General features: G+C 46.8%; 1 protein-coding gene across 1 annotated transcript in view; it reads right to left on the bottom strand.

The window, feature by feature from the left end:
• Positions 1 to 515: 515 nt before the first annotated feature.
• The window catches only part of LOC142569399 (uncharacterized), a 37,927-nt gene continuing 15,858 nt past the window's right edge, over positions 516 to 22,584 (bottom strand). The window contains exons 2-6 of the mRNA XM_075678610.1: positions 12,530 to 12,741; positions 11,163 to 11,408; positions 5,431 to 5,521; positions 1,477 to 1,688; positions 516 to 900 (exon numbers count right to left, since the gene is read on the bottom strand). Coding sequence (XP_075534725.1) covers positions 652 to 900; positions 1,477 to 1,688; positions 5,431 to 5,521; positions 11,163 to 11,408; positions 12,530 to 12,741 — 1,010 coding nt within the window. The 3' untranslated portion in view covers positions 516 to 651. The remainder of the gene's footprint in view (positions 901 to 1,476; positions 1,689 to 5,430; positions 5,522 to 11,162; positions 11,409 to 12,529; positions 12,742 to 22,584) is intronic.

The following is a 22,584-nucleotide window of genomic DNA, read 5'->3' as shown; positions in this document are numbered from 1 at the left end:
TTGGCGTGTCATTTTGTATTTTACGTGAATTTGTTACGTTGTCTACAAGGGTTCTGCAAAAGCTGTATTTCCGTATTACTAAGTTTTTTTTTAGATTCATGTGTAACATATCAATTTCGTGCGCTTTATATGCACTATTAGATGCAATTCACATAATTGTGATATCGTTTTTCATTGCTGAGTTGCAGAGTTGTAAACTTGATAGTTTCGTTTACTGAAAATTTTCGATTTTTGCCACTTCTTAATAAACAAATTGACGACCTAAATCGAAAATCTGAAATCAAAAGTCTCTAGATTTTAGGCTTTTCGTTTAAATGCAACAAACGTCGCCAAATGTGGTGCTGTGGTTGCTGAGAAAAATGAATTCTCCTTTGCCTGTACTTATATAGGAGCACCCGAGCTAAAGCTTCCTCTTAAGTACAATTCTGAGGTCACGTAACTGCATGTCACAAGTCCGGGGCTCCTTGTGTATGCTCTAAAAGGCACTCGCCTTAAGATAAAGTCAAGAAAGCATACGCGATTTATGGCCATGTTTTATTGCCACAAGAACGTAAAACGAGATCAGAAGACGATTCTTTCGGGTTTAAACGAATTTGAGCGTTCAGTTCAGACGTCGATCTTTCGTCTGCCACTCGACGAGGCTCGGGCGTCTCAGAAGTTGACCGTCTGCACCGCCAGCACCTCGTAGTCGCTGTAGCAGTGCTCCTCGCCGCCGTACGGGATGAAGAGGCAGCGGCGCGAAGGCTGCACCTTGCCGATGGTGAGCGTACCCTCGTGGTAGGTGCGGCCGATGTAGAGCGGCTCGCCCGAAGCGCACACGCCGCCCTGGACGGCTCCCGTGGGAATCGCGCCGTCGGAAGCCGGCGCCCATGTGAACGGGGTGCCGTCCGAGATGAGAGCCTGCGACAGGACCGATAACCGTATCACACTGACGCTTGCTTGATTATGTAGTGTGTGTGTGTGCGCGTGCGTCTGCTAGTTATCCTATACAAAGCTAACTACCTTGTATAGAATAGGAACCTTCGAAAAGTTTCTCTTTCTTTTAATGCTGGTGGTAACTCTAAATCTGTTAACATATACTGTTGCTGTCCGACCGCTGCCCCTTGTACCAGTTCTGCCGGGCAGTGGCAGTAATTCGGTGGTAGCGCAGTGGCCATCTGAGAAGATGGCTCGGATGAGTTGTTTTTTTGACTACAGAATTTATCTTACCGCCATTTACTAATGGCAGAAGCATGTCTGAGTATAGCAAGTGCGCGGTCAAGCTGGCGGCTAAAACGCTGACTGAGCTGAGCCAAAACGCGTCTCCTAAAACTTAGTTCAAAGGCGTGAGAGAACGTTATTGGACCACCGAGAATGCTTTTGCGGACATTATAGATGCCATTTTCTAAAGGAAGGGGGCAAAAAGGGTATATGGCTTGCTACAACGGATTTTTTCCCACTGCTGCGGTCCAAGCAAGAGTCACGGTTCCTGCGCACCTGGTAGTCCCTGTGGCTGTGCTCAGCGCCTTCGTAGGCCACGTAGCAGCAGCTGTGAGACGGCACCACCTTGCCCGGTATCACCTCGCCGTTGTGCACGGCGCGGCCGATGTAGATGGTCTCTCCGCTGTCTTCACCGCCGGGCACCGCGTTGTACGGGATGCGGTTCTCGAAGCACATGACCCACTCGCACACGGGCCGGTACGTGGGTGCTGCGAAACGGTGCTGTGTCCATCAACCCGAGGGCATGCATACGCTACGCGGGCTTTGCGCTGTGCCATTCGCCTCCACATTTCCCGATTTTTCTGCGGTTGAGCGTACTGAGCGCAGTTGCGCCCGGAGGGTTTTATTAAAAATTGCAGTAGCTTGTAGTAGCCGCGACGTGGTGATTTGTGTAGCTGGAATTAGTTTTCCCAGATGGGCTTTGTATGCCGCGTGTGTTTCTTTTTCTTATTTAAAAAATACATTGTGCGACTTTACGCGCCAAAATCACGATCTTATTATAGCTATACCGCGGCGGCTGTTCTATCGTTATTACTGTGACTTTTGGTCGAACAGTCAATTTCTTTGCTTACTGAAGAAAAAAGGAGCGATAATTGTTGCTGCCTTACGAACCACTTGTCGCGATGTCTCACATTGTGAAAAAAGCGACGATATGCAAGAATTTCGGCTAACCGTCGACGTTCAGTATACCTGTTCTAAGCATAGCACATTTCAAAGGGCGCATCGTCTTATAGGCTGTGCACGCACCCCGCACCCTGTCCTTGACACTCAACTGCACAATTAAGTTGTTTCTGGCAATCTTGATAACGACGTGCGATTAGCAGGTGCTACAAAACGTTGAGTTAATGCAATCTTAGACAAGCCTCTCGGGAAACACGGGTCGTATATGTCGTGTCATTATGCTGACAGAACTGTATCGCGCTCTGTGCAACGTATTGAACGAAGCCGCCATGTACAAACGCTGAGAAAGCAATGTGTGCGTGTGTGCGCGCGCGCATGTGTGCGCATGTATGTGCGTGTGCGTGTGCGTGCGTATGTGTGTGTGCGAAAGAGAGAGAGAGAGAGAGTGAAAAAACGGAGCTGCTGTCATTGTTCTAAAATTACATTAGCCTAAAATCCATCACTGTACGACATTCTTGCTTTGGGACTATAGGTTCCATCAATTATGCCGCAAACTTATCGGCAACGCACATGGAAACTCATAATCTCAAACACTTATCGCATCTCTTCTTCAGTACAACATACGGCGATGTTTATCATCGATCGTTGTGCAGAAACACGGTTGGTTTCGTCCTTCCTTATATAAAACCAGAACCAAAAGTGAGAGCTACCAGGCGCTGTTAATTGTTTCGCGTTGTTGGACGAGTTTGTGCAAGCGACTATAGCGGATATGACAATGCGTGTTGCGTACGCGCGCAAAAGCAACACACCTTGTCACCAACACAGCACTACGGATTATATTTCGTCATTTCACGTTGGTCTCATTATTTGCGTACCGCTATAGCTTTTAATTCCATCCGTTCTAACGTGATGAATAACTTTTGCGGTTATGGTTCTAAACGGGCAAGTGGCGTTTTACTTCTATTTACTTTAACTTTACATAACCTGTAAGAATATATGAAAAGAAAGTGAGAGCAGCCAGCGGCGCACTGTTACGCGTGTGCGGCATGTAAGGCCCGTTGTCATGCGTAGCTAATCTAGTGACAGCAGGAAGTAGACTCTTCTCGTGGTACAAGAACTCGACTCGTGGATATCAGCGCTGACGTGCGGGGATACTCGATAACGCGAGCTGTCGCCTCACTGCACTTCGCTGTGCATGCCGTAGCCGGATCTTTTTGTGCTACAGCGTGGGGCGACTGTGGCGGGCCAACCTTGGCAGCCGTATCGCTTCCTCAGTAAAGTGGGAAGTTGGGCTAGTTGGTGAGTAATCATCATACCTTGCTGGTGAAGCATGCAGCGCACTGACACGGACACAGAGAAGACACAAGATTTTCTTTGACGCCTGAGGGTGCGCAGGTATATAAATATGAAGTATGTGTTCTGAAATAAAATAGTTGCGAGTAGCAGCGAGTGTCGTCTTTTCTTGTGTGTCTTCTCTGTGTCCGTGTCAGTGCGCTGCTTCACCAGCAAGGTATGATGAGTATCGCTTCCTCCTCCATCAGCAGGCCGCTGTCGCAAATGTTTCCTGCTCGTCCCGTGTGTGCAAATTGAATGCGCAAGCTGGAGCGGACTGGGAAAGCCGAATTTTATGCTACCTCCGGAATGTGTTTGGAGTATGCGGAGCTCCGCCGCAATGGGTTGCTCACTGCAGAGTTGAGTGAGCGATTGAATGTTTTTATTTCGACGTGGATTTCAATCACACAAAATACAGAGCTATACAATTCACAGCCATGTTTCACAGTGCGAGTGCCTGTTACAGTAGTTCAATATGACGTTCTGGTGCTGAGCATGAGGCCGCAGGTGCGATTTCCTATCACATGGCGATGGAGGAGGAATGCGAATGCCCTGCAGGTGTACACTTAAACTTAGGTGCACGTTAAGGAACTGCGCAAAACGCGAAGCCCCCCACTACGATGTCCCTCATAAGCCCATTGTTGCCCTGGGACGTTATACCGCATCAGTCGAATCTCGGTTAGCAGGTGCTTGGGTTGGAGTTACTGAATAAACAGGTTGAAGCTATAAAATATGGGTCGGCTTCAGAACTCTCCGGCGTTTTCAAATGATGTTCCGCGAAGAGCCCGGCTGCCTAGAGAAAGTCCGAGCTTATCACATGCAGCGGTATCTCCCGCGAACAGATAATGTACGTACGAGCTGCTCCGGAATCAATGCGTGGGCAGGCTAGGCACGCCAAAAGGATGTCCTGAAATCGTGATAGACTCGAGAATCACTGGAGATATGTCCAGAAGAGCCTGTACACGTTGCCACTCTTCCATGCGAGCGGCATTCTCCGAGTGTTGTTCGTTAAACGTGAAGTGTAGATGCTTGTAAGTGGCATATTGGGATCGTGTGCGAGGCACGATTGATACCGCACAAGTTTCTGGTAGCGTAGCGCGCTCTGGTGTTGCCGTGGAATTGCCAAAAACAATGTGAAAGCGACATTCGCTGTATAGGAGTGTAATGAGCGCACTTAGATTATCGCTAAATGCAAGCTGACCTCAGAAGTAGGTTGCTGAAGTTCGCTGCCTTGTTAATATTCCTGTACGGATAAAAAATATGCCTGAACTATGCAACCCCCCCCCCCCCCCCATTCCCACTTTAATCGTCCATCAGGTCGTCTTCACTTTTCGCCATACCGCTAACATTTAATTTAACGTTTTAATTTCAGCTTCTAACATGCTGTGCGTGTGTGTGTGTGTGCGTGTGTGTTTTGTAACTACTACAGGTATAAGTGTGTACTTACACTTGTGATAGCCAGCTCATAAGTATTCTTATCAGCTAGTTATTACTGCCGCCTTTAGCGCTTTTGTATGTCGACCGCGCGAAGAACACAGAAGAGATAATCACCAAGACGACAAACTAGATTTTAACCCTGAGTAGCGGAAAGCATACGAAGACTACGTGCTTTGAGAGTGCGACATATTTTGCAATGACAAAGCAAAAGAAGATACGACAACGGCCGGGATGAATGAAGCATATTCAAAATCATGGGCCCCATATATTATTCTATGCGTGGCTGCGAGCCAGGTAGCCCACCTCGCACGCGTCCTTTTATCAATTTGAGTGAATGTACGAAGAGAATGACGCTGGGGTGCCGTCATCGAGTGCATGACATCATCGACGGTGAGGCCAGGAAGCTACCGTTCAATAAATGTCTCTGGCGTCTTCAGCAGAGCGGCTGCTTTAGGACAAACGCGGAAAAGAGAACGGTAAGCTAATGCTTCCAAACCTCAGAACTGAACCCATCGGACTGTTCCACGTGAGAAGGAGGAGTGCGAAATGTTAAGAACTTACCACCGAAAGCCTCCATTGCGTCCCGAGCGAAGTGAACTGTTAAGAGGCAGGAGTGCTTTGGCTGCCGCGAAATGACGCCCATAAATACAGGCGTTTAAGATAAGGCATGCGGAGGAAGTACAGATAACTCTCGATGAGGACGGTCCGCGGAGCAAGTGCAACGCTGTGGCAAGACTCCACGTGACGCTGACGTCAGAACAGCGGGCGCACCTTGCTGTCCTGCCGTGCCTCCTTGCTGCTTTGCCTTCCCCTAAAAGGCGACCATGATCGTCGTCATTGTTTAGCGTTGAATGTATATACATGCTTCTTTTTTATCATTTCAACAAGCTTACTTTCTTTCAATGATATACAAGTAGAAGCACGCGATAAAGGTACTTCATGACGAGAGCATTTGTCAGGCTCAACCATGCGGCCAATGCATGAAGCCTATTGTGCATACATCCTGGGAGCACTGGGAAATTTGAGTTTCGAAATTGTGCATCAGCAGGCCGTGATACTCTATTGTAAGGGTTAACCGATATATTTGGAAAACGGAGGAGGATATTGGAGGCTGCAGGCGGATCTAGCCTTGCAAGGCATGCCGGCAAGTGCTCCTCCGCCCGAGCGCCTTCTTTCAGGAAAGTTCGTCAGTGTTCAGAAACGCAGCACGAAACGGGGGAACACGACGACGCGCACAACGAGGCGCAGTAACAGGACAGAAGCCCACAGCATGCTATCCATCCTGCGCGCAGGGCCGCCCACCTCCCGACACAACTCCCTGAAATGAATCCGTCAAACGTTGCCAATCATTGGCTAAGCCTACAGCACTTGTAAACTTCTCAAGAGAAATCAGCACACCTCCTTCCTGAATGTCCGGAGCCCACGAGGAAACACCATGTTGTTCGCACCAGTACGTGCAGAGTGTAGACGCTGGAGTGCTTCAAACAAAAAAGTTGCCCTCTGTAACAAGTCCGTAACAACCCCAACAAACAGTGCTCAACATAACCTAAAGTCAATGTACAAGTCACCCATAACGGAGACGCGGCGAGGCCGATCTTGTGTAGCCACGCAGGCCCGGTATGCGCGCTGACCCCGTGCGGAGGCGAAGCGGCAGGGTTGCCTCTGGCCTGCGCATTCCCTTTGTCTCACGGGGCCGGTGAGGTGGCTACCACGAAGAGCGAAAATGACTGCCCGCGGCTTGTTTTAGAATGCGTTAGGGATCTCTATAGGAGCCATTTTTTTGTTGTTGGCTGGAGTTCTAAGGCGTTTCGAGCAAGTCTGCCAGTCGCCTCATTTCCCTGCAAGTGTAATGCGGTGGTAATCTATGTCACCGGCGCTGTGGATATATATTACTGGGGAAATAATTTTTGTTCACAGTTTTGGGAAGTCACGTGCAAACTAAGGACATACAATTTCAGAGAAATGTTTTCGTCCTCTTATGGTGGCATACCTAACAACATTCAGATACATTAAATAGTAGATACCACTATATTTCACCGTTGTTATTTAGGTTTTGAAGGATAAATTGAAAATGTAACTTTGTTTTCTTGCACTTTCAGGTGGATGCGAACTTACCTTTTCACACTCTATATATCTTTTTCTCATCGGAAGTTATTCTCTCCATGAGAAAAAGTGCATTAAAAATACCAACTGCAATTTGTAACACATAAAACGCACTGAAATAAAGGTCAGCATCTCGTATATGATTGCCCATTCGTCACTTTACTCGCTTTTGACACAACGGATCAATAACTAAAGCGCGATAAGATAGGTTAATGAATGCAGCAGCAAGTTTGAAGGTTGGGTGAAGGCCATTAGAATACGTGTCTTAACCTAAGGAGGGTGCAACATTATGAATCTTTGCAATTAACCCTTTGAAGGTTTGGCCGTACATGTACGGCTTTTCCGTACTGATACGGTTCCGACCCTCCGTTTGAAATTTCGCGCCATAATTACGATGCGTGCTCACCGAGAGGTGCTGCCACCTCTTAGCACTTACAAGATGCGTTTGAAATTGGTGCTACCTTCTTGGGGAGATAAACAGAGCTGATTGCTAGCTTCAGCGCGTCGCTCAGACTGCGGCAACGCCCCTTTGGCGGTTTCGGTTTCGCCGCGTGATCGCAACGGAGGCGCGCGAAACGTCATTTTTTTATTTGTCGGCACTCTCTTGCAGGGCGGTAGAAGTTGATCTCTATCTTGACTGGCGCTGCTCTTAGCTTGCTTATCAGCGCCGCTCGCGAGGTATTCTCGCTCTCAACGGCAACGCGCTTTCGCGGTTTCGGTTCCTGCGCGTGATCGCAACGGAGCCGCGCAAAACGTGATTTTTCTCTTTGTTGTCACGCTATCGCAGGTACGGCGGAAGTTGATTTTTATCTTGATTGGCGCTGCTCTTAGCTTGTTTATCACCGCCGCTCATGAGGTATTCTTGCTCTATGCGGCAACGCGCTTACGCGACAGGGTGCCTCAGACCTCTGCCCAAGGCAGCCGCACGCACGCAGAGATGTCATGTGTGCGCCAAAAGAACTCGTCACTCCAAGAGAAGAACATACGCGCATTTTAGGTATGCAGACTGCGATAAGGCGCTGTGCGAAAACCCGTGTTTCAAGGAGTACCACACTCTGAAATACTATTGAAAATTTTGCAGTTCTGAGGGATGCCGACACCAAAATACTCTTCCTAATATTTTTTTACTATTTATTCCTAACTTTATACATCGTGTACATTAAAGAACCGCAATAAAGTAATTTGACCACCTGGGAAAGTTTTTTTTCAAAATAAGTCGACCCTCAAAGGGTTAAGAGCAATGAAACGAGTTCAACCTACTTAATTATTTATTTATACTGGTGGGCGAAATCCCTCCAGTGATTGAAGAAGGTAAAACATTTAAGCTAGCCTGTGTTTAAGAATCTGGCCGCAATGCATGACTGAGAGAGTGGAATAAATGATGTTCACGAACAATTTGTCGCGGCTAAGTTAGTCTGACTAGCAAGTATGACATTATAAAATAAGTGATTGCAGATATGTCTCTGGAAACAATGAAATAAAACATATACCAAAAAAAAGGCCAAGAAAATTTTATTCACAAATTATGAAGTTTTTTTGCAAATAATTGAAATGCTTTCCGTCTGAAGTAATAAATAACCTATGAGATTTAGACCACAGCAACGCCAGAAACTGCTATAAATAGATGCCAGTGCAGTTATTAGACTCCTCGGCACTTGTACCATGCTTGTACTGTGACCGGAAACGGCGGGTACGCGCGTGTGTAATTAGGCAACACGTACTGTGTCACGTGACAGTGGCCCCTTTCAACCTTGATATGCTTCACCGCAATATTTTGCGCACGCTTCACCGCGTAACATGGCTGTATTGCGCCGACGCTGACCTAAAAAAACCGGCCCTTATGCAACGCATATTACACTTTTGTCTCACATGCACCCCTCAACGCATGTCTCGATCTGAAGAGAACTGAGTTAGGCGTGCACTACCTGCACACAAATGGCCTGGATTTAAATCTGACTTCGGCTGGCTACTTAGCGCACAATGACAATTACGATGCGCTGTAATGCATGACGTATGTGTGTGCGCGTGCGTGTGTGTTTGCGCGCGTGTGTGTGTTTCGCAGTGGGGTTGGGGGCAATTTCTCCGGAGATTTATGGCCGTGCTTGTGTAATGGGTAGGATTGGTCGAAATTCGAGTCTCCAGTCGGGAGAGTTGGCAGGTATGCACGTAACTCAGTAAACTTGGCTAACTTAAGTATACCTAACTTAGATAACATTTTAACGCAAGAAGACAAGGAAGGACAAAAGGGCGACGTAGGCACCACGACACGCTACGTTTCCCTTTTGTCCTTGTTCGCTTGCGCTCAAGTATTAGCGAAGTTCGTATACAAACACGGCCAACACACAGTAGTGTTAAGTATACTGTGCGCTGTGTTACGTTTCCTTGCTAAATAACGTTTAAATCACTTTTAACCAAAGCTCACCATCACCGAAACAAAAGTGAGCCTTACCTCATTCCAGAATGCTTGCGGCTCAAACAAGAAAACGAGAGAGAATGGGTAATGAATACTGTTGTTTGCCGTCGTTTGGAGATAAATTATTTGGTTCATTGAAAAAAAAAAACACTGAAAACAATTGAAAAAGCAATTGAAAAAAAAAACACTGAGTATCTCCAAGCGACGGCAAAAACAACATTACCTTTGTTCTGTCCAGCTACGTGGCATTCGCATGTTGTTTAAAACTCTGGCTAAAGTTATTGCGGGCACACCCTGTGTGCTGTGAAAAGGATCACCAGCCCTCAAAAGAGGCATTGCGCGAACACTCGGGCTGTGGAACACACGACTGGTCAATATCAATACATGAGCAGCCTTATTTCACAAATAAATACACAAAATGCGCACTCAAGACAATTACACGTGCATCAAGGCTAGACAAATAAATATATAAAATATTATCACATACATTTTATTGTCTTGCTTATCCAATAGCGTCAACAAACATTTTAGCAGCGCGGGTTAGAATATGTGATGTGATTGAAAAATACATTAAATTCTTGCAATCAAAATGTCTCCCAAACATGCTAACTTGCGGTGACAGCCTGAATTGTTGTCCCCTTTTCATAAGCGCCTCCCTTTTTACGCCGAAAAAAAGAAAGAGCGAAGGGACAAAGCGAAGGCTCACTCTCTAGGCTTCTTCAAAACTACAATTTCAAAAATTGTCTAGAATAATCGAGGTCTTCATACATAACTAAAATCATGCCTCGTCGATTTTACACGGTTTCTGTTTACGTTCGGATGAAGCCAAACTCGACACTAATTTCTGACATCATGGCGTGCTAATTATTCAAATACTAAATTATTCCAGCTTGTGACCGATGAAGTTCGCTTCATTTTAGCTGCACACGGGTCAGGCGTTTCACGAACTCATCGCACGCTGCGACGCAAGCAAGGCTTGCGTTCTAAATAAGATACACCATTTTCAAAAATCTGTTATTCGTTCGAAACTCAAATGCGTAAGGCAAAGTAGAAAAAAAAATCTTACACCGTTGTATATGCCATACATTCAACGAGATTATTTTGTCACTTTGAGGACTAAAATAAAAAGCGAAACTCATTTATATGTTTTGCAAGGCGATCTTTTTTGTCTCACATCTGCTGGCATATTAACGGGCACCACATTATCCAGAAAACATCTCTGCCTTCATGTTATCGCTCCTTCTGGATAATAAACAGTGTGCCAAAAGACATGGCGTGCGTTTTGAATCACCGTGGAGCCGTGCAGGGTACGGCCGCTTGCAATGTGTTTTGCCTCCATCCTTGTGTCATATAGGTCAAGTGTGCACTTCCTAAAGCGAATCATATTTCTTGACAACTAGAAGTTACTGTCTTTGAAGACCCTTCATTCTTTAACGCTGAAAGATTTTCATGTCTTCAGAAGTGTAGGATGTGCAGAGTATAGTGTTGTTTGTGATTAACGCCGCAGACACCTATAGGTAGATATTGAAAGAACCGGTAGGAGAAATACAATATATTGGCCAAGTCTACTTTATTCTAAATGACAAGTTTGCCGGTTTGGTTGTCTCGCTCTAACTCTCAACATTTAGCGTTCCAGGGCTATGTGCCCATTCCATTCATACTCCATTCCGGAACCTCGGACTTTCATTCCTTTCCCATTCCATCTGCTTCCGGAAGCAATGAAACTCCGGAATGGCCATTCCGAAACTCTGTATAGGAGGGGTGCAACGGCTTTTCAGAAGTTGATCGTCTTGCAAACCAGCACTTCGTAGTCGGTGTAGCGGTGCTCGTCACCACCATACGGGATGTACAGGCAGTTGTGCGATGGGTGCACCTTGCCGATGGTCAGTGTGCCGTTGTGGTAGGCGCGGCCGATGTACAGCGGTTCCCCATTGCCGCAAGCACCCCCCTGGATGGCTCCGTTTGGCACGGAGCCGTGGGAAGCTGGTACCCACGCCATCGGGGCGCCGTCGGAGACGAGTACCTGCAAGAAAACAAAAAAGCTCACTGACGAATGAGCTTGGGAAATGGGGATCTGTTCGCATGTCATTTTTCATATCTTTGACCTGCCCCTTCGCAGATGTCTCGCTGTCCTTCTTGCGAACCATATACTTGAGTGCGAATGAATTTGTAAATACGGTACTTCAGTCGAACTTGTTCTAGGGTTAGCTGGTGCACAGATGCAATCACTGGAATTCACAGATCACAGTACTAATCACGAAGACAGGCGCACACAGAACAGCGCCCATCAATGCATCAACTTCAGCGCCCGTCAATGTTTTACTCGGCAGCAATAGTGGTCTCTATTAGCTTTGAGTGTTTTTAGCATCAAAAGCACTCCAACCGTTTAGCGGCCTCTGCGCCTGCGCTTCGGTTTCAACGGAGTTCGCATCTGCGCTGCACTGAGCGCCAGCTTTAATTTATACCAGCACATACTATTCATGCACTACGTTTACAGAATGTTTCGAAGCTATATACTTGATCTGACGTCAGGTTCTGTTGTATAGGCGCCTGCAACATGCTTGCTGCTAGAAGCCTGCAGGAGGACAAAGAGCATCGTTTCTCGGCTTCGGAGTTCCCAACACACATTCCTGAGAGCAGTACGCTCATAAATGTGTTTGCGCCGCCTCCCGCCGCGACCGTAGTCGTCTGTTTGAGACGACTTACTCTGAACACGCGCTGCCAGATGGGCTGGAAGTTACTTGAGTGCTTCTTGCTCTGCAGTTGGCTTTGCCGGACCGCCTTTACCAAATCACCCACCCAATCGGAAAACAGGCAGCTCAACAGTAACCTGCCAACCGAACAACTCTCGCTGACACGCTATTTGTCTCAACCCAGCGATTTTCTTTGTCAATGGCTGAGTGCAAAATGAATGCCCCAGGAAAAGAATCGTTTAGAGAGAAAGCTCATGTTATCCGCAACAAAAACTAAATTATGGGGTCTGCGTGCCAAAGCCACAGTCTGATTATGAGGCACACCGTAGTATCGAGGGCTCCGGAATAATTTTTTTCTACTTGGGGCCTAGTGAGGAAATGGTCTTACGTAAGAGAATTTTCATGAATATGGGGCTCAGGAGAACTGGAATTGGTGAAAACGTTTGCGCACCTGATACTCCCTGTGACTGTGCTCGACGCCGGCGTATGAGACGTAGCAGCAGCTGTGCGAAGGTAGGACCTTGCCCGGGATGACGTCATCGTCGTGCACCGCGCGTCCTATGAAGGCAGTCTCTCCGCCGTCTTCACCGCCAGGCACCGCGTTAGATGGTATGTGACTGCCATAGCACATTACCCACTGGCAGACGGGCTTGTGCTGGTATGCTGCGAGACAGTACGTGGAACGTATGTTAACTTGGGCTAGAGTAGCCGGATGTTTAGAAGATGTCTGCTTCTGGGTCACCGAAAGCACTGGGAGTCAGTAATGAGGTTCCAGTCAGGAGCCTCGGAAGAAGCAGTGCATGTGTGTGTGAGAGAGTGAGAGAGAGGAAGCTCTTTAATGAAATTCAGAGAATTCCGCCGGCATGTATGTAGCTGCCTACATTATACTTTGCGTGAGAAAAGAGATAGAGAGAGAGAGAGAAGACAGGAAAGGCAGGGAGGCTAACCAGACGCATGTCCGGTTTGCTACCCTGTACTGGGGGGAGAGGGTATGGGGATGAAGAGAGAGAGAGAGAGGAAAGAGCACAGTTTCGCGCACAGTGGAAGGTTCGCACCATGTCTACAAACGGTTCCCAAGACCTGTCGACTTGAGGTGCTTCAAGAACGCTTTCGTGGCTTTCTGTGACATCGACGCGTACGGCCAGGGTCCAAGGATCTTATTTACGGAAAATGGTCTAGTGTCCAGCTGGTTCAGTGCTGTCCGGAGAACTTCGCGCTCGACGTCATATTGGGGACAGATACATAGGATGTGTTCAATCGTTTCTGTGGTTCCGCAAGAGTCGCACATGGGCGTATCCCCCATTCCAATGCGAAACGAGTAGGCCTTCGTAAATGCCACCCCGAGCCAGAGGCGGTACAGTACTGTCGCCTCAGAGCGGGAAATTCTTGATGGCACTTGTAGCTTTAAGAATGGATCCAGCCTATGAAGATGACACTTCGGAAGGTTGGGAGAAATGGGATAGGGGACAGAAAGTCCCTTGGAGGCGGAAGGGGCGAAAATGAGAAAAAATGCAGCAATATATGATCGTACATATAGAGGTGAGATAAAGGGAATGATGTAAGGAGCGCGAACGTGTTGAGCTAATGTCTGGAAGGAGCGGGAAAATAAAATTTAAAGCATGAAGTTGCTTAGAAGAAAAACAATGGCGGAATAATTCAGTGCGACGCCGAGAACATGGCTTAGCCACGTAAGAGAAACAAGCCCGGACCTGACACCCAGGGGGCCTGCGCGGTTGTGATGCTGGCACTAATCAAAATATCGCAATGAGGTATATTTATTATTATTAATTTATAAATAAACGATAAATTATTCATATTTATTAAATATTTTAATAATTACGGATCCTGCCAATGTTGCTCTTTTTTGCGGTCTCCTCGGGTTTTTTTTTTTTTTTATTGTCGTAGAGCTGCCTTAAAATTTTTTGTGTAACTGTTGCGCACGCAGAATGCATAAATTTGTATGACGCTTAATTTCCTTATTGCATGAAAAGAAAGAAAGGACGTCCTGGGCCGGTATATATGTAACAATTCTTTTTTGGTCGATTCTGTCGCTTTCTTATCACCCACCGCTGAACCGGCCGGTGCAGGTGGTAACGAATACGCGGAGCGCCGCTCGGGCGACTGGTAAAGCGCGAGGAAAAGAATCGGTGTAGAATCGTTACATTGCCCTGATGACGCAAAGCGCGCACGCCGCGACGCTGCACAGGTTGTTTACCGCGACGTTCTAATTCCATGGAGCTTGGCAGGAAGCGGGAGCCGACGGGCGTATCCGCTGGCCGCCGGACGATGGGTTCTAAAGTGAGAGTTGCTCTGTAGAGAATGTTTCCCCCTTTCTTTTTCTTCCTTTTTTTACAGCATTGTTGGATGCGATTTGTCACGCTGTTATATTCCGCGGCAAAACTTGTATCATCGTGTTCCTTGCCCTTGTTTTGTGAGGCAAAATACTATATTGTAGAACATCTTATTGCTTATGTATTAAAGATAAACACGTGATATACTATCGAGGGCAGAAGCGTATGAGCAGCGTTATAGCTGCGGCAACACTTAATTGTTCGCCAGCCTGTAGCTATAAGCAGTCTGGAAGCCAGAGGGTCACACCGCTTATGCAATCACTGCGGTGCACCTCTCAGCTGCTTTTAGGATGTGAGGAACTTTTTCGCCTGTACTGCTGTCCGTGTTTGAGGCGGCGTGCGTGTGAGTGCAGAAAGGTGGGTGTGAAACTATCGAAACTAATTACGCGATGTCTTTTGTGTTTCTCGCCAAATTTCAGCTGCTTACGGCGCACGAATAAAATTAAAATTAGAGGGAACCGTCATTTCTCCCTCATAATCACCTTTTCATTTCATTGTTGCAAATAATTGACGCGGAACGCTTCACTGTACGTAAAACGAAGGTTACTTTCTGCACAAACGACTTTTTTTGATGCCGGACTATTCTACTATGTAAAAGGGGAACGCAACATTGTAAGAAGTTTTGGTTGTGTACGCGGCAAGAAAAGAAGAAATAATAAAAAAAGAAGCTTCCCATGAGCGTGCACGTGCTTTTGTGCGTCCACAAGAAACGAGTTTGCTCACTTGCATTGAATAGCTGCTCCGTCACCTTATTTACTGCGTTTGCATGGCATTTTCGCGTTCGGGAACATCCGGATGAATCGAGCATCAATTACACAGCGCTTCTGCAGACGTTTGATCTATATATGACCAACCTAGGTCGGCAAGCACGCCTACGATGTATTCTGCCGATACACGAGACTGTTCGACTCACTGCAGACCTGTGTACCCATGTCAGCAGTTCGCAGCGTTTCGGCTGGGCACTATAGAACTTGTATCTTGAACAAAGCGATACGTGCGCGCCGTTCCTACCCACGCAACATTTCTTGGGTCTTTTCCGATTTCCACCAAGCTCGTGATGCTAGTTTAAAAGGCCGCCCATCACTGTGCCTAGGTTTGGTGGTGCGACTTAATATGGTGGCCACATTTTGTCGACTTTGTGAATGTTCTTGCTGTCTTGTATTGGGACAAGCTGGTACGTTTGCCGGCCATCGCTTTTATCGATGATCGAAAAGCGATGTTTTGCATCGTGGGCGTATATTTCTCGATCGCCATTTTCCGTGGCGCTACCAGGAATTTGGCTCGGCAGGGGTACTGTCCAGCTCTCTTATGGATGCTATATAGAGAGTTGGGCATGGAATTAAAGTAAAACTCTTGCTTGAGCTAGTTGGTTCATGCTTGAATGTGTAAAGAGCAGGGCGCAAAGATCAGGACAGAAGAAGAACGCAAACGACAGGACCGGCGCCACTCACAACTAAGTTTATTTCCGCAACAAGCCTGCCTAATGTAGGTCAACCAAACCGAAGCACACACGAAACATTAGAAGTAAAATGCAGGACACGTGTCGTGTACCAAATCCCTCTAAGCTGTGGTCGCACCTATATCGGACAAACAGGTCGATGTTTCAATGAGCGTGCAATTGAACATTGTCGTAATCTGCGCAACAGTGAAGGGAGCTTCCTTGTGCTGGCTATTTCACAAGCTGCTAGCAAGCGCCCCCTACCTTGTACACCACGATCTGCGGCCGAGACGCGTCAAGTGGCGGTGGGATCATATGGCGGGACTTTGTTCGGAAGTGCGCATTCGATCGTGCGACGACGAGGCTGTGCGAGTGTGAGCGCGAGAGACCGTGTGCGCGTTCGACGGGCGCTATGTGCGAGTTCCTGTGCGACGAACTTGAGCCCCTGCGTTGCTCCCTGTGAGCATTCTTCCTTATTTTTGTTCACTTAATAAATCAAGTTGCATTCAGTCAAACCACTGTGAGCTGTGGATTGCTACTATCTTCATCACTTGCATAGAACATTGCAGAGACTGCACTAATTGCCGCCCTCAGTTCGAAAAACTAAATTTTTGAAGTTTGGAAGAGACAGGTTCGAGCGGGAGATTGTGGAAGCTTATTTCATCAAAAAAAAAGAGGGAAACATGTAAATGCGTCAGCAGGCCGTCCATTGTGTTTAGTGACAAGGAGACTACTTTTTTAGAAGGCTTCATTTAGGCCTCATGTTAGAGTGATTTCATTTAGGTTTTTCTGTCTGTCTTCTTTATATCCATTTTTTATTTTTGAGGATTTTCTAGTGCTCTTACATGTCTTTTTTCGCCTTCTTTCGTTTTGACGCAGACGCTGCTCTTTAGACGCTTTATCGTTCAACTGTTCTGTCCATTTCATTGTTTGTCACATGGTTCATTTTCCGCGCGGTCACACGTTTTATTAATTTTATCGGTGAGTGACTTTAGAGATTTTAGATTTTACGCAGACGCACGGTTCTTTAGACGCCCTTTCTTCATGTTTTTCCGTGTTATTCGTTGGTCATTATTCTCATAGTCGTGCGGGTTTTATCACTGACTGGTCCTTAGGCGTTTGAATGGTGTTATATGTTTTGGATAGTTTGTTAGTGAAGCGTAGTTGGTACTTGTTCTCTCTCGTTTTTCTACCCGTTGGCTTGGTAATGACTGCACTCGATGAATTGCTTCCTGTACTGCTCCACGTGTGGTCCTTTGCTGATTTGATCTATTGTGCCAGATATGATTCCTGAGTGTTCGAAGGATTGCTGTATTTTACTTCTAATGTTTCGTGCGTGCTTCGGTTTGGTTGACCTACATAAGGCAGGCTTGTTGCGAACATAAACTTAGTTGTGAGTGGTGCCGGTCCTGTCGTTTGTGTTCTTCTTCTGTCCTGATCTTTGTGCCCTGCTCTTTACACATGGAGTTAAAATTTGGCTTGATGGTTTCGAGAGGGCGAGGCTTGAGTTTCTAGTTTTTGAAATTATGGATGTACGCAATGGGCGATAAAGTCCCGGCCTTTTACGTATCGGCCACATCCTTGGAGGGGAGAGGAATGCCACGTTGGCCACGGCGGCCGCATTTCGATGGGGGCGAAATGCGAAAACAGCCGTGTACTTAGATTTAGGTGCACGTTAAAGAACCCCAGGTGGTCGAAATTTCCGGAGCCCTCTACTACGGCGTGCCTCATAATCAGAAAGTGGTTTTGGCACGTAAAACCCCATAATTTTTAAGGAACGCCACGTTCGGTTTGTACAGCCCCGTCTACTGACAACGTTCACGTTCATTATACCCGCAAGTTGCCACTATCATCGACCCATTTGCATTCAAGCGGCTCATCGAAAACATCCCATTGTAACTTGTAGTATCTTTGTTTGCCATTAACCACCCAATCCCTCATGTAATGTCTCAACAAGAGACCTTTGCGGAAATAAATAAATAAATAAAATAAATAAATAAATAAATAAATAAATAAATAAATAAATAATGCCAAACGGTCGCTTCAGTGCCCTGAACATGAAGACGATACACAACCGGGAATTATAATCCTCTATATCGTAGCATATAGCCCAGTGACACTTGCTAATGCTGGAACTTGACTGTCTTCAAGACGATATAGCAAGGCTTATATTATTAATGTTATTAATATTACTATTATTACTGGTCCCATTGCAATTACCGCCTTCGTCGAGTCTCGCCTTCGGCTGCGGCTGGTACTCTGTGGTTGTATAACTGATGCGCTGAATTGTCAAGCACTATAATATAGTATCCGCCAACCTTTGCGCACTCATTAGTACACCTTGTCGTCGAGCAAAATGCAACAGGAACGACATGAATGTGTAAAATCACAAAGTCAAACTCACCTCTGTAGCTAGCCATTTGGACTTATGGAGTACGGCTCGTTCGTTGCGGGTCTAGGAACGCTGAGCCCCCGAGTGAGGCTCGCATATATATCAACAGCTGAGGTGTCGGGTCGCGGCGAGAGTTTGCACAGATAGAGCGGAAACTCGGCTCATGCAGAAGCGGAAGAGCGTCAGCGTGCAGACAAACCTCCCACCCAGCGTGTTTATAGTGGCGGCCGGTGTAATGTTCAGTTCCGGGATCAAGCTTGTACTGTGTTTCAAGCAGTGGTGAAATGTTCGCGGCTTTTCACAGCGAAGCTGTTAGCCTCTAGTTGGTTGATATATATATGTATATATATATATATATATATATATATATATATATATATATATATATATATATAGTGTGAATGTGTGTCCACGTACGTGGTGCTCACACAAGAGAGTGTGGGCCGATTCCGGAGACAGTGAAAAGAAGCGGGAAGCGCGCAGAGGCATCACATGACGTCATCAGATTACGTCGTCAGGCGATATCGCCAAGTGACGATGCCGCAATTCTGGTGCATTCGAATTACAATCCGAAGCTATCACGTCTGCAGCTTGCGTGTAAGTCGTACTTTACGAATTTTCCGAGGCAGTTTACTTTGTCCCCCGCCACGGGGTACCTCAAAATCAGATCGTGGCTTTGGCACGTAAAACCCCACAATTTAATTTAAATTTAACAGTACCTTAATATGCTGCGACTTACTTCTGCTGTGTCAGCCTGCGCTGCCGTCGTTTACATAAGGAACGTGATCACTGCTATAACTGCGAGGTCCCGCTGTTCGGCAACAGCACTAAGACAGTGGCTACCCGTTACAGTTGCCCCTCTGGCGCTGTATACCTCGCAGAAAGGCAGAAGAAAAGTTTTGCAGCCGCTCGTGCCACATGCGGTGAGCACGTGTGCTGAAGTTAGTGTAATGGGTCTCTGCCAACACGACTCTACTCAGCTTTGTCGGGTATACCTTAACAGAATATTTTGCCTGCCGTATTGGAATGACTGACAACACAGCTTGTTACTCAGCATGACTGACAGTTGCGAGGAGACCATTGAACACGTTTTGCGTGGCTCTCTTCGACACAACGTACTACAGAGACGATCGCTCGCGACTGCGCTAGCTATCATTGATGCCAGACTATCGTCCGAATAAATCATTTTGGAATTAAGATCTCAAAAACCGACACAGCAAAGGGCCACGAATGCACTGTTACAATTCTTAAGGGTAACGTACCTGCACAAGCGACTTTATCACTGACTAGTGATAACTGTTATACCGTGCTGTGAATGGATGTGATTATGTACATGTGCTCTGTGTTCTCTCCATCTAGTTCCTTCTTAACTTTATAGCTCTCCTGCTCCCAACTACATGGTAGCAAGCTGTATAATTGTTCCAGTTAACCTTCCTGCATTTCTCCTTTCTTTCCTATCTCTCTCGTGAAATATAGAGATCTAGGTGGGAGCACAGCGTGTGAAAGAAAGCAACTATTTTAATAACGCGAGGAGAAACAGCAACAACAACAACAAGCCCTAACGGCAAAGTGACAACACACTAACTAAGAAGAGGAAGAACAAACACATGCGAAATCGAAGTTATTGCACTATCCAAGGCACAAGTGCACAGTTCGAACTATCAGATGAATAAAACACTTCGCGTGGCATAACCGAAAGGACATCACAAGCAGCAAAAGAGAATAACAGCTTAATGTAAACACTAAACGCTTTCTGCATAAATGTGCATTATAAGGTAAAGATACAACGCAATGTGGAGGGACAAAAATTAAGCGCGCTCAACTCCGGTTGACATCTGCCTAATGCGAAGCATTCACGGTTTGGTACAGAATGGTTCTCCTGAATCATATAACTATTCTGCAGCGAATGATTCATGCTTCTGCGAAATCACTAAGCACTATCACCTGGGTAGGAGGACTTATCCTCCCCCTCATAGCAAACTGTCTAGACCTCTGGCGTCCACTTTACGCATGCTTTAGACTAAGTGCTATCCCAACCTGGCCATTTTCCATACGATCACTCCAGAGGCTTTTAGCTCTGCTTGTCCCGACTGTGGGGCTGTTAGCAATCTCGAACAGATGCTATGGCGATGCCCCTCGTTGCAGGGACCGAATCGCATCACGGAAGAAGAATGGAGCTCTGCCATCCAAAGCTGAGAACTTTCACGGCAAAGATGCGGCGGTTAAGATCGACCTACCAGTACCCACGTGGGAGCGGCCCGCAGCTCTGCCCTGGGGCACAGCTTCTCAGGACCAAGAAAATGAAGTTCTTTGTCTGTCTGTCTGTTGCGACGTGTTGCGAAAGGATGTGGAGTGCAGCGCATTGTGTTGTTTGCCAGTGTTGCGGTACCCACAGTGACCAAAGATGGCGTCAAAGAGGTTCATTGAAGAGTAGCACATGCCCAGTGGCACACACAAGTGACCAGCGGCTCGATGAGCACGAGAGTAATCGATGGGCTCACACTCAACACGCTTGGCGCCCCAGCCAACCATCAAGTGCAAACTCGAATATAGTGCAAGGGTGTCCGGCCATTTATGTAAAGCAGCTCCTGAAGAGGCGCATTGACGTCATGGTTAATTGTGCGGTTGTACGCACTTTGGGGCGTAAAGCTTTTAATTTAATTCGGGCAGACCTTATTTACTACAATGACTATCCAAACCGCAGTTTATTTAGTTTTGTACTGGCTGTTCCTTACTGGCTACTTCGCGAAAGAGGCTATAGTTGATGCACGACAAAACACTAGGTTGACTCGGAGAAGAATAATTCGCGTTAATTACTCTGAAACAAGTATGTACAAACGAAACTTCAGCGAAGCTAAGTTGGTCCAATCATGAGTCTTGACGTGCAGGTGTTGAGACGGACACCTTTAAGGCCAACGGTGATGCGGTCGATGGCTTCAGTCGACGAGGATGAGGTCAGTGAACGTTTTTATTATTATTATTATTCCTTCAGCGGTAATCGAAGCCTCTCGCACCGCTGAGTAAACTCACGCGGCCAATGCCCAAGGGCTTCTGGCCGCCATTTAGGCGGGCACTTATTCCCCAAACCGCTGGACCCAATAAAGTTATTTCTTTCTCTCTCACTGCACTGCTTCCGTGCACACAAGGCTCGGAGCGCCCATTTGGGAGTCCGCTTCTGATGTGCCTCCCGCGCTAGCCAGCCCAGTACTGCGATTCCCGACCCTTCCTGAGCGCTTATTGCCTCACAGATTCCGTGGTACCCGGCAACGGCGTCGGCCAGCGATCCCTAGGCGACGTGTAGACCACAGGCAATCGCTGAGCGACTGCCGTGCCGACGAAAATCGAGAAAGACAGGAGCCGGGGTATCTGGCCGCGACTGTCTCGACTCTTTGGGCTAACGAACAACAGCCTCGAACGGAAGCCCACAGACACACCGACACACCGGAACGACACAGACACACTGCACACTTTCCGCGGAATTAATCTCGTTTGTCACAATCACTCCGTCTAAGGTATGAGGATAGCGTTTACTGCAGCTGCACAGTAACTGTTTACGAATACAGTATGAAAGTTTAAGTGCATCAGACTTTCTTCATTTTGCGACAACAACGGCTTCTTAAAGGGAGCTTTCAATTGCCACAATTTGCGCCATCCTTGTACGATCATTTAAGTGTTATTTAATTGCACCTGAAAGAATGCAGTCATTGTCAGTTGCCCTGCTTACTCGTGCTCTCTGAAATGTTCTAAAAGTATAAATTTTATCTTTATATCTTCCTTCCCCTTGTCTTTTCTACACTTTCCTCTTCCTCCACTGCAGAGTAACCAATAGGACAGTTACTCCAGTCAACCTCGCTGCAAACCGCCGCAGCAGCATTGTAGCCATGGCGTTGAGATGCTGAGAACCGGGTCGCAGGTTCAATCCAGGAAGCGGCGGCTGCATTCCGACGGGGGCAGAGTGCGAAAACGCTCGTGTAACGTGCATTGGGTGCGTCTCAAAGAATTCCAGGTGGTGAACATTAATTCAATGTCCCCCAGTATGGGGCGCGCCTCATAATCAAATCAAGATTTTAGCGCGCAATTCCCCAGAATTTAATTTACCTTGCTCCATTTTATCTTAATGTTTCTATCTCTCTGGTGACTGGGAACAACAGCTTCATAGTGTATTACGCGGCCATCTGCAAATACTCTGATTTTCAATACGAACGATAATACCGTCGAAGATTTTAAGAAAATTAAAGTGATTCTGGACATTCAAACCCCTGCAGAATGCCCAACTTCATGCTTTATCATAAGAAGCCAACAAACACCGACACCAAGGACTGGTA

This window comes from Dermacentor variabilis, chromosome 1 (genome assembly GCF_050947875.1).
Source record: "Dermacentor variabilis isolate Ectoservices chromosome 1, ASM5094787v1, whole genome shotgun sequence".
NCBI classification, from domain to species: Eukaryota; Metazoa; Arthropoda; class Arachnida; order Ixodida; family Ixodidae; genus Dermacentor; species Dermacentor variabilis.
The sequence above is the reverse complement of the archived record's forward strand: the minus strand, read 5'-3'. Positions and strand labels throughout refer to the sequence as shown.